The following is a 12,062-nucleotide window of genomic DNA, read 5'->3' as shown; positions in this document are numbered from 1 at the left end:
TGGCAGAGGCCCTGGAGGTTTTTCGCCTTCCTCTGCAGCATGGGGCACGGGTCACTTGCTGGAGGATTCTCTGCAGCTTGAGGTCTTCAAACCACAATTTGAGGACTTCAATAACTCAGACATAGGTTAGAGGTTTGTTATTGAAGTGGGTGGGTGAGATTCTGTGGCCTGCATTGTGCAGGAAGTCAGACTAGATGATCATAATGGTCCCTTCTGACCTTAAAGTCTATGAGTCTATGACTGGCTAAGCAGCAGTTCTGCAGAAAAGGACCTGGGGATTACAGCGGATGAGAAGCTGGATGTGAGTCAGCAGTGTGCCCTTGTTGCCAAGAAGGCTAATGGCATATTGGGCTGCATTAGTAGGAGCATTGCCAGCAGATCGAGGGAAGTGATTATTCCCCTCTATTCGGCACTGGTGAGGCCACATCTGGAGTGATGCATCCAGTTTTGCCCCCCCAGAAAGAATGTGGACAAATTGGAGGGCAACGGAAATGATCAGGGGGCTGGGGCACATGACTTACGAGGTGAGGCTGAAGGAACTGGGGTTATTATTTAGTCTGCAGAAGAGAAGAGTGAGGGGGGATTTGATAGCAACCTTCAACTACCTGAAGGGGGGTTCCAAAGAGGATGGAGCTCGGCTGTTCTCAGTGGTAGCAGATGATAGAACAAGGAGTAATGGTCTCAAGTTGCTGTGGGGAAGGCCTAGGTTGGATATTAGGAAACACTATTTCACTAGGAGGGTGGTGAAATACTGGAATGGGTTACCTAGGGAGATAGTGGAATCCCCTTCCTTAGAGGTTTTTAAGGTCAGGATTGATAAAGCCCTGGCTGGGATGATTTAGTTGGGGTTGGTCCTGCTTTGGGCAGGGGGTTGGACTAGATGACCTCCTGAGGTCCCTTCCAACCCTGATATTCTATGATTCTATGGTGACCCTAGCCTCTGGTTTGCCAGAAGCTGGGAACAGGGCTCGAGGTGCTCTTATATGGGCTCGAGGTGCTTAAGCACCAGGAATGTTCAAGGCTGAGGGCTCTGCTCCACCAATATTTGGAGCTGGGTTTCTCCCCTGCTCCGCCTCGGAGCTTCCCTGCCTGAAAGAAAACAGCCAGTGCCTCTCTCCTTTGTTTGTGCTGCTTCTGCCTAAGGCTGTAGAGATCAGCAGCCGGCAGCCTCTTGGATCACCGGGGGAGGGGAAGAGGGAGAGAGGAGGAGGAAGGAGGCACACAGGTGCTTGGGAGCTCTCTCCCCCGCCCCGGCACCCAGGGGCAGCAGCAGGGGTGGGGAGGCCACACATGATGGCAACCCTCCCGCCCCGGTGTGATGAACTGGGAATGTTCTTAATGTTTTCTCTGAATACTGTGTTGGTTCCTCAGTGTCCCCTATGCAGTTCTTAAGTATCTAGGTGGTGGATCAGGGTGTGTGATTGCTACAGAGCAAAGGGCCAGTGCACCTAAATGCCTGACACTGTCTCCTAGCAACTGATGGCCTGGGCCCCTCCTCTGCAAAGGTGCCAGCTGAAGGTGTTGGAGACAAAGAGGTCAGGTGACCTCCTGGCCCGGGAAAGGAAATGCGCAGAAAGGATGGGGGGCTGGCTGGGGACGAGGAGTGAAGTGCAGACAGTGGGGGTCTGGCTGACTGCCCCCAGGATGGACCCAGCCGAGGGGTCCGGTTCACTGTACCTACAAGCTCTGTTTTAGACCATGTTCCTGTCATCGAATAAACCTCTGTTTTACTGGCTGGCTGAGAGTCACGTGTGACTGCAAAGAGGGAGTGCAGGACCCTGTGGCTTCCCCAGGACCCTGCCAGGGCGGGCTCACTGTGGGAAGGGCACGGAGGGGCAGAGGATGCTGAATGCTCCAAGGAGAGACCCAGGAGGTGAAGCCGTGTGAGCTTCTTGCCCTGAAAAAGTCTGCTCCAAGGGAGAGGAGGCTCCCCAAAATCCTGACTGGCTTGGTGGGGAGCAGTTCCAGAGCATCGCCCGGTGACTCCGTGACACCCGGTACCCACCATAGGGGAGGCGAGTGGGCTTTCTGGACCTGCGAGAGTCCCTAGGAGCATGTGCAGTGACTGTGGTGCAGAGTGAGTGTGCTATGGGGGTGGAGGGGGGTGGAGAGGAGGGGTTCCTCCCCTGGAGCTTGCTGCTGCCAGTAACAGGGTGTGGGAGGGGAAGTCCTCTCTGGCCATAGCCCTGGGGCAGCCTGTCTGCATCCCAAGTTCCTTATCCCCAGTCCTGCCCCACCCCAGAGCCTGCGCCCCCAGCACCCCAACCCTGAGCACCCTCCTGCACTGTGAACCCCTCATCCCCAGTCCCACCCCAGAGCCCTCACCTGAGGGGAAAAACGTGCAACTTAAATTTGGTGGACAGAGTATCATTGTGTTTAGCACAATACTTGATTATTTTACACCCCTTTAAAGTATATAACTAGTCATATACAGGTGTTACAAAGTGGGAATGTTCTTAATGTTTTCTCTGAACACTGTGTGGGTCCCTCAGTTTCCCCTATGCATTTTTCAAGGATCTAGATGGTGGGATAAGGGGGTGTGATTGTTGTAGAGCCCTAGAGTGCCAGTGTGATGCCGTCTGCACAGAGAATGGCCGAAACCCTGTCTCCGGGCAACTGATGGCCTGGGCCGCTCTCCTGCAAGCTGCCAACTGAAGGTGTTGGAGAACAAAGAGATCAGGTGGCCTCCTAATTCCTGGAAAAGAGACAAAGGCCAGAGGAGGGAGTGTCAGTGCCTGTGCAGACTTCCGGATGCTGGGATGCTTTAGAACTACTCCATACAAAGCCAGTCAGGGCTCTGGGGGAGCCTCCTCTCTCGGAGCAGACTGTCTCCAGGACAAGAGGCTTACACCTTCCTGGGTCTGACCTCGGAGCATTCAGCATACCCTTCCACACCTTGCACTTTCCGCAGCAAGTGTGCCCAGGCAGGTCCTGGGGCAACCAAAGGTCCCTGCACCCCAACTCTGCAGTCAGACTTGACTCTCAGCCAGCCAGTAAAAACAGAAGGTTTATTAGATGACAGGAACACAGTCTAAAACAGAGCTTGTAGGTCCAGAAAACAGGACGCCTCAGTCAGGTCCATCTTGGAGGGTGGGGAGCCTAGACCCAAGTTCTGGGCCTCTCCCCATTTCCCCAGCCAGCTCCAAACTGACACTCCCTCCTCTGGCCTTTGTGTCTCTTCCAGACAAGGAGGCCACCTGATCTCTTTGTCCCCAACACCGTCAGTTGGCACCTTTCAGGGGAAACTGAGGCACCCACACAGTATTCAGAGAAAACATTAAGAACATTCCCACTTTGTCACAACAGGTGCAAACAAAATTTAATTGAAGCAGGCAAGTGCTGCTTCTGACTTTCCACTTTTAATTGACCCTTGTAATCTTGTGGTGCCGACGCGTTGTAGCTTCATTTTATATCGGCTTACAGGGTGAGAGCGGGGGGGTATGACCACCATTTTGGGCACCACCAAAAATTATACAAACCTGCCACCTATGGCTGGGAATGAGTGACAGGGGATGGATCACTTGATCATTATCTGTTCTGTTCATTCCCTCTGGGGCACCTGGCACTGGCCACTGTCGGAAGACAGGATACTGGGCTAGATGGACCTTTGGTCTGACCCAGTATGGCCGTTCCTATGTAACTCACCACAGTATAAGCACTTGGTCTTGTAATAAATGTCTGCAGGATCAAGCCCTTAATGTTTTACTTTTATAGCATCAAAATTACAATACAGCATAGATTATACTTAGCTTGGCCATTACATTTCTGTTACTCTGGTGAACTACTTTAGTACTAAAAAAATTACCTCCAAATATTAATAATTATCACACACTTTAACAGTGGTTCATTTTTTAGCCTTTTTAGTTATTGGAATCCCTTTCAAACACTAACCCAGCTTCCACACACTACATATCACTAAAATAAAACGGAAAACGAGTGCCCGGGTATTTAGACGCACATAGTCTGCAACGAGGAAACAGGACTTTCAGTCCAGACACGTTTTCAACTAAGAAATCTTCCTGAAAAATCCCCCTTCCCGCGCGCGCACACACACACACACAGGTTTTAAAGCAGCAGCAAAACTTACTTCCGATAATTTTGCTAGAGAACGGAGGCTCATTTGCCATGCAGACAGGATCGGTCCCGTTCTCCATTTCTTGAGCTTCTGTTAAGACTTGTCTCCTCGTGCTGTCCCTGAGGGGTTGCTTCCTTTTCAGTGTCCCCGCTCCCCAGAGGCGTAGGAATGGCTGAGTTGCAAATCACTTCTACTTCTTCGCTTTTCCAGTAAGGCGCTGAGACTTGCTGCCAAAAGTCAGTTTCAGCCCAAGCGCCTTTCGATTGGCTAAATGCTTGACAGTCCCACTAGCCAGCTCTTTCTCTCTCCGTTCAAACACTGCGGCAGAATGAGGCGCCCGTGAAAGATCCCTCAAGGAAACGACTCTGGGTGGCGAAGTCGTGTTGAGCGGGGCCCACACACAGTAACGCGTGTTACAATTTACACTCTTGCCTTGTGCGGTAGCAACATCCCGTCGGCAGGGAAGTTCCACACGGACACCCATACGCTTGTGTCCGTGTCCCCCCCTACTGTTGTGTTATTTATTTGCTAGGTGCTGTTAAAGACATACAGTAAAGATGTCCCTGCTCCACAAGACACACGGAAAGACGGAGCTCCCTAAGGCACACAGCGTTAACACTTACAGTGCAAGTTCCAAGCTTCAGAATTTCACTCTCTTCTTCACGCACACCCCAGCACCAGACAGCACCTCCCACACACCACCTGAAATGTCAGCGATAGTCACTTTTGCGAGGCTTTGAGAGAAACAGTTTAACCTATGAGCAAGAGAGGCATATGTACTGCACTCCGCATTTACCCCTCTGTGTGAAGTTAGGGGCGGGGGAGAGCAATGGATACATTTCGGACCAAATCATGGTCCTATTAAAGTGGAAAACTACCATAGACTTCACCCCTAAAGGAACCAAAAATGGGGAAAAGCAAGTGAAAATTAAACTTTTTACCTCACGTTTAAAAACGATTTAACAGGAGAGCTGGATTTTACTCAACGCTTAAACAAACAAACAACCACACCATTTTGATCCAGTTTTGCGAGTTGTTGCCATATAAACCAAAACTACTTTTTGCATACAAAGGGGAGGGGAGGGGAGAGTTACATTACAATGAAAGCAGATTTATAAACGTCAAGAAAACAACATAAAGTAGCAGAATTTTTTCAATTTGATCTCTGTAGCAGGTAGAGCGGGTTGGGAATTTTTGTTGGAATTATTTTTCAAAGGAAAACTCATTTTGCACAAAATTGACATTTTCCATGGGAGAATGTCAATTAAGCTGCCATTTTGATTTTCTATTAGGAAAGCAAAATGGAAATATTTCCTTTTGGGTTGGTTTCACCTGATTCTGAATATTTGGGACTGTTGAAAGCCAAGGCTCTGTTTGGAGCCAGTTCAATATTAAACTGCATTTTCCTAACTGTGACACATTGTTTTATGGAAGCTGTAGTTTGGCCTCATGTTTCTCCCATGGGCTGAGCTCCCTGGCTAGACTACATTTCTCATGATGCAATACAGTCTACCCTTTGACTGAGCATGATACATCATAAAAGTCCCATAACTACAGATGCATGATGGGAGATCAGTGGTGTAGTGGTAAAAAAAAAAATGGGCAAACTAGCCTGTGAGAAGTGGGTCTACTCTGTTTACCCAAGTTTACCATCAACTACACTACTGTGGGAGATGTAGTCTTGCCAGGGAACCTGATCCATAGGGGATAATCTGAGGTACAACACCCCCAAGACAATGCATCACAACAGGGAAACATAGTTTAAGGCTGAAATTGACTCAAAAATGAAGCATTTATGGTCCATTCAACAAACCAGAATGAAACATTTTGATTCAGAAATGTCAACATTTTATTTTTTATCAGCGATGCTGAAGTGAAATATTTCAGCTTTTCCCAAATGAAACATTTTTTGGAACTTTTCATTAATAGAAAAATGTTGATACTTAATTTTTTCATTCTGACTCAGGACAAAAGCAAATGTTGAACATCAGAACTTTCTACAGGATCTCAGCTCTACTAGCACCCCCTTTTCTGGGTATTCATCACCTTGGGATCTTCAGCACAGACCTCTAACACTTGAGCTAAAGGCATAAGATAAGCCTCCTATTGACAAACATGCAGCCACAGGTACAAAACAAACCAATGGCCTTTCTGAAGATATAGGCCCAACTTTTCTTCTTGAGCAAGATCTGATCAATGCAGTGGGGGAAGGGGAAAGGGAGTTGCCAAGGAACTGGTTAGAGTTTCCTGAGTCTCCACCCCCAGTCCATGTTAGAGCACCTTGATGACTGCTCTAACCTACACCAGCTGGCAACATTCCCCAAGCAACCGTCTCTCACCTGAAGACAGCTGAAGTGCAGTACACTCCAGCCATAGCCCCTCCCTGACCCAGACACAGCCTCTATGCTGGAGTTGTGGCTTTAAACCCACTAGAGACTCCCTCATACAAGGAAGTCCCTAGAAGAGGGGATCTGAGCAGTTTCCACTCCCTTTGTGCCACCTGTGTAGCAGAAAATAATATTTCATAGTCAGTTAAAAAGGACAAGCTCAATCATGTTGATGGATTTGGTTGTTTTAAAAAATATATGAGAGCTGATGGTCATTCAATGAAATTAAATGACAAGGACATTTAAAAGAAAGAAAAGAAAATATTTATTCACACAGTGCAGAGCCTGTCCAGTAATTTATTCATTGTCACAGGAGATCTTGGAGTTAAATATTTAGCTTGAATTTTAAAACTGGCTGGGTAGTTTTATGACTGATAATAAAATTTATTGTTCCACATGCTTAAGTGGGGTAATAAAATCTTATGCTTCAAACAATACACAGATTGCTGCAAAGGTCAAGAACATTTTTTTCTCTAGTATTCAGTGTCATGCAATTGGCCCAGGGCATTATCGGTTTGTTTGTTTTGTTGCCTCCTTTCAAACATTCTATCAGCCACCATCAGAGGCAGGAAACCACCCTGGAAGGATCAATATTCTCGCACACTATGGAAAATCCTTTGTTTGTAATTAGCTTTTTACCCTACCATACAATTCAATGTGCTAATGCATAACATCCTTCAAACAAATTATCACAAGATGCTGTACAGTGAGGGAGGCTAGAGAAATGTTGTGCAGGGCTGCTCAGAGAATTCAGGGGGCCTGGGGCAAAACAATTTCAGGGGCCCCTTCCATAAAAAAGAGTTGCAATACTATAGAACACTATATTCTCGTGGGGGCCCCTGCGGGGCCTGGGGCTTGGGGCAAATTGCCCCACTTACCCCCCCCCCGGCGGCCCTGATGTTGTGCAAAATTGGACGAACCAACTTGAATGCAAGCAGAAAGGGAAGTGATGCCTAGAGATGGCGCAGGGGAGAAGAAAGAAAGCTGAAAATTCAAAGCAAGAATTAATCCTATGTGTTTGTACAGAGGACTGACCCACTTTCACAGGGCGAATATCTCCCTTCCTAGCTGCCTTAGGCCTGGTCTACACTAGGGTGGGGGGTTCGAACTAAGGTATGCAATTCGCGTAGCTGAACTCGAAGTACCTTAGTTCGAAGTACTTACCCGTCCTCACGGCGCGGGATCGAAGTCTGCAGCTCCCCCGTCGACTCCGCCACCGCCGTTCGCAGTGGTGGAGTTCCGGAGTCGACGGGAGCGTGTTCGGAGTTCGATATATCGCGTCTAGATGAGACGCGATATATTGAACTCTGAGAAGTCGATCGCTACCCACCAACCCGGCGGGCGGGTAGTATGGACGTACAGAGACACTTTCCCTGGACTCAAAGAGGGCTACACATAGTCAAGACTCATGCATTGGAACAGTGATATTGGATAAGGTGAGGTGCTGGAGGAGGATTCAGAGAAGAAGCATATCCTTCCCACCAAACAGCCAACTTCATGCAGGAAATCCACAAAAACATTAACATAGCCTGAGGCAGAGTAATTTCCTTTGTGGAACCCTCTCTGCACTGTACATAAGAACATAAGAATGGCCCTACTGGGTCAGACCAAAGGTTCATCTAGCCCAGTATCCGTCTACCGACAGTAGCCAGTGCCAGGTGCCCCAGAGGGAATGAACAGAACAGATAATCATCAAGTGATCCATCCCCTGTCACTCATTCCCAACTTCCAGAAAACAGAGGCTAGAGACACCATCCCTGCCCATCCTGGCTAATAGCCATTGATGGACCTATCCTCCATGAATTTATCTAGTTCTTTTTTGAACCCTGTTATGGTCTTGGCCATCACAACATCCTCTGTCAAGGCGTTCCACAGGTTGACTGTGTGAAGAACAACTTCATTTTGTTTGTGTTAAACCTGCTGCCTATTAATTTCATTTGGTGACCCCTAGTTCTTGCGTTATGAGAAGTAGTAATCAAAACTTCCTTATCTATTTTCTCTACACCCGTCATGATTTTATAGACTTCAATCACATCTCCCATTAGCCATCTCTTTTCCAAGCTGAAAAGTCCCAGACTTATTAATCTCTCCTCATATGGAAGCTGTTCCATACCCCTAATCATTTTTGTTGCCGTTTTCTGAACCTTTTCCAATTCCAATATTTTTTTTTTTGAGATGGCATGACCACATCTGCACACAGTATTCCAGATGTGGGCATACCATGGATTAATATAGCGGCAACATGATATTTTATGTCCTATTACCTATCCCTTTCTTAATTATTCCCAGCATTATGTTCACTTTTTTGGCTGCTGCGGCACATTGAGTGGATGTTTTCAGAGAACTATCCACAATGACTCCAAGATCTCTTTCTTGAGTAGTAACAGCTAATTTAGATCCCCTCGTTTTATATGAGTAGTTGGGATTATGCTTTCCAATGTGCTTTACTTTGCATTTATAAACATTAAATTTCATCTGCCATTTTGTTGCCCAGTCACCCAGTTTTGAGAGATCCTTTTGTAGCTCTTCGCAGTCTGCCTGGGACTTAACTATCTTTTGTAATTTTGTATCATCTGTAAATTTTGCCACCTCACTGTTTACCCCTTTTTCCAGATCATTTATGAATATGTTGAATAGGACTGGTCCCAGAACAGACCCCTGGGGAACACCGTTATTTACCTCTCTCCATTCTGAAAACTGTAAAACCTGCAGCCTCTCCTTAAGGAAGTATTTCAGGAGCAGTGGCTTGGTAGAGGGAAGAGGTAGGGTCCCTGAAATCTGTGCACCCAAAGCCTCTCCAGAGATAGCTCCATCCCCTGCAGCTTCATGGGATTTACTGTTCTATGGAGGACAGAATAAATTGGACAACTTGACCCAGGATCCAAAGTGCCACCAATTAAAGTGCACACAGAGAAGAACCACGATCAATGTGGCCTAGATGCTGAACTACTGAAGAAACTGATATATCAGGCACTTGGATGAGAAGATATTGATGCCTTCTGAAAAGCCTAATAGCTGAACTTGGGAGCAAGACAGTAGAGACCACAAGTTAGTGAGTACTGTTATTGATGATCAATACTGTTATCAATAGAAAGGTACATATGGTGCTGATGAACCAAAACAATTCTCTATCACTGAATCCTCGCTATTATTGTTCACACCTTTTTTTCAGTAGCTCATCACCATTTAAATGTAATGGAAGGACTTGGTGGGAATTGTATTTGGTGGGAATTTTGTGACATCAAGCGGCAGGAGGCAGGGTGGTATCTTAGCTGTATTTATAGACTTCCCAGAGTGTCAGACATCAAAGAAATCCAAGCCATCTCAGTCTCTCTTTTCTAGAGAAAAGTTGCCAGCACACCCTGAAGTAGTAATTGCCCAGCTGGGGAGAAAATAGCCACTAAAACATCCTGCTTTCCCTCCCAGGCTGCATCAGCAGGCTCAGAAGACCTTTTTACTGAAGTTGTGTCATCCGGAAATGTTAAGACAATCACATGTGTTAAAACATGACTCAAAGTGCAATTCTGTGTTTGCTGACATGGAAAGCTGGCCTTGGGCTTCTGAAAGCTCTTTCTGAGAAGTTTCAATAGGGGCCCATCTGTTCCCAGGATGTGTGCCAACATTCTGCATTCACTGAACATATGAATGAAAAATCCCACTTCTGTGAATTCCTTGCTTGAATTAGACAAGAACATTGTTTCTTGTTTGACTTCATTCAGATTCAAATAATGGTGGAGGAGTTGGAGTACACATGTATATTTTATATTATTTTTATCAGATTTAAAAAAAAAGTTTTTAATGGTTTCTGGGATAACCCACATGGGTGGAAGTTTTATGGTGGTTGTGTCAATGTTAGCACATGAAGCTGATTCCAATACCCATGTGGAACAGACAAAAAAAATATTACAGCATATGGCAAATGTATTGCATTAGAGCCTTTCCTGCCTTATTAAGATGTACAAATGTGATTGGCCCATGCATAAGAGTTAGCAAATTAGCTATCCTGAGATATTGTCACTTCTCCAGTGCTTAATTTGTAATGAAAGAGGTGCCATGGCTCAAGCAATTTTTTTACATTCATAACTGATGCAGCAAGCCTAGAGGTGCTGGGGCTATGAACTGCCGAGCCTAGAGGTGCCGGGGCTATGAACTGCCAAGCCCAGAGGTGCTGGGGCTATGAACTGCCGAGCCTAGAGGTGCCGGGGCTATGAACTGCCAAGCCCAGAGGTGCCGGGGCTATGAACTGCCAAGCCCAGAGGTGCCGGGGCTATGAACTGCCAAGCCTAGAGGTGCCGGGGCTATGAACTGCCAAGCCTAGTGGTGCCGGGGCTATGAACTGCCAAGCCTAGTGGTGCCGGGGCTATGAACTGCCAAGCCTAGTGGTGCCGGGGCTATGAACTGCCGAGCCTAGAGGTGCCGGGGCTATGAACTGCCGAGCCTAGAGGTGCCGGGGCTATGAACTGCCGAGCCTAGAGGTGCCGGGGCTATGAACTGCCGAGCCTAGAGGTGCCGGGGCTATGAACTGCCGAGCCTAGAGGTGCCGGGGCTATGAACTGCCGAGCCTAGAGGTGCCGGGGCTATGAACTGCCGAGCCTAGAGGTGCCGGGGCTATGAACTGCCGAGCCTAGAGGTGCCGGGGCTATGAACTGCCGAGCCTAGAGGTGCCGGGGCTCAGCCCTGGCAAGTCCTGGCACAAAGTAAGTATTGAGGAAATCCTGACCCAGCCTAACTGGTCTGTAAAAGGTAGACTCTAAAAAACAACAGCTTCCAAAAGGATTTCTGCATTAGTGCCCATTCCTCTCCTTTCCCCCAGATTTATGAAGTAACTTTAAATAAAAGGGAACTTTTGCCCTTGTGATAGCGTTAGGGTATGGGGAAGCTGGGGAAGCTTTGCAGAGCCATTTTGGCAACAGGGGTGTGGAAGCAATAAACAAGCTGCCACCTTGGCCTGATTCAATGTCATAAGAACATAAGAACGGCCGTACCGGGTCAGAGCAAAGGTCCATCTAGCCCAGTATCTTGTCTTCCGACAGTGGCCAATGCCAGGTGCCCCAGAGGGAATGAACAGAACAGATAATCATCAAGTGATCCATCCCCTGTCGCCCATTCCCAGCTTCTGGCAAACAGAGGCTGGGGACACCACCTCTGCTCATCCTGACTAATAGCCATTGATGGACCTATCCTCCATGAACTTATCTGCACATCTGTGTCACACAGAACAGGATTCTGCCCAAAATATGATTATCTCGTTACACATTTGTGTCTGCAGAAGTGCTAATAAGGTAGATTGAATCACACCACTGCAATGGAATCATCCAGGCATAATAATAGCAATGTAAAAAGGCAGTGTAACAGGGTGGCTTGTCTTGGTGGAGGGCTGGGTGATTACCATAGGAGGTACACCTGTGTGAGAGTAGCTGATCCCCTAAAAGAGCACCAGGTAGCTGTAGTGAGGGGGAGATGGTCGGGCAGCAGGAACTTGAGGAGCTAGTGCTGGCTTGAAGCAGCAGCTTCAGGGAGCAAGTTTGGCTCCTGCAGAGACACTGAACTCTGACCTAGCTCTGAGACAGAGGCCTGAAAACCCCCTCCAACTAAGGGGA

At 47.4% G+C, this 12,062-nt stretch overlaps 1 protein-coding gene across 4 annotated transcripts in view; it reads right to left on the bottom strand.

Moving 5' to 3' along the window:
• LOC120396423 (organic solute transporter subunit alpha-like) overlaps nt 1-12,062 on the bottom strand; it is a 77,665-nt gene that overhangs the window by 29,663 nt on the left and 35,940 nt on the right. Inside the window, exon 1 of one of the 4 annotated variants that reach the window (XM_039521253.1) lies at nt 4,088-4,568. The exons of the other annotated variants lie outside the window; for them this stretch is intronic. Coding sequence (XP_039377187.1) covers nt 4,088-4,154 — 67 coding nt within the window. The 5' untranslated portion in view covers nt 4,155-4,568. Of the gene's footprint in view, nt 1-4,087; nt 4,569-12,062 lie in introns of those variants that run through there. 4 annotated transcript variants of the gene reach the window in all.

Source organism: Mauremys reevesii, linkage group 1 (assembly GCF_016161935.1).
Source record: "Mauremys reevesii isolate NIE-2019 linkage group 1, ASM1616193v1, whole genome shotgun sequence".
Taxonomy (NCBI): domain Eukaryota; kingdom Metazoa; phylum Chordata; order Testudines; family Geoemydidae; genus Mauremys; species Mauremys reevesii.
Note: the sequence above shows the minus strand (reverse complement) of the source record. Positions and strands in the feature narration are given on the sequence as shown.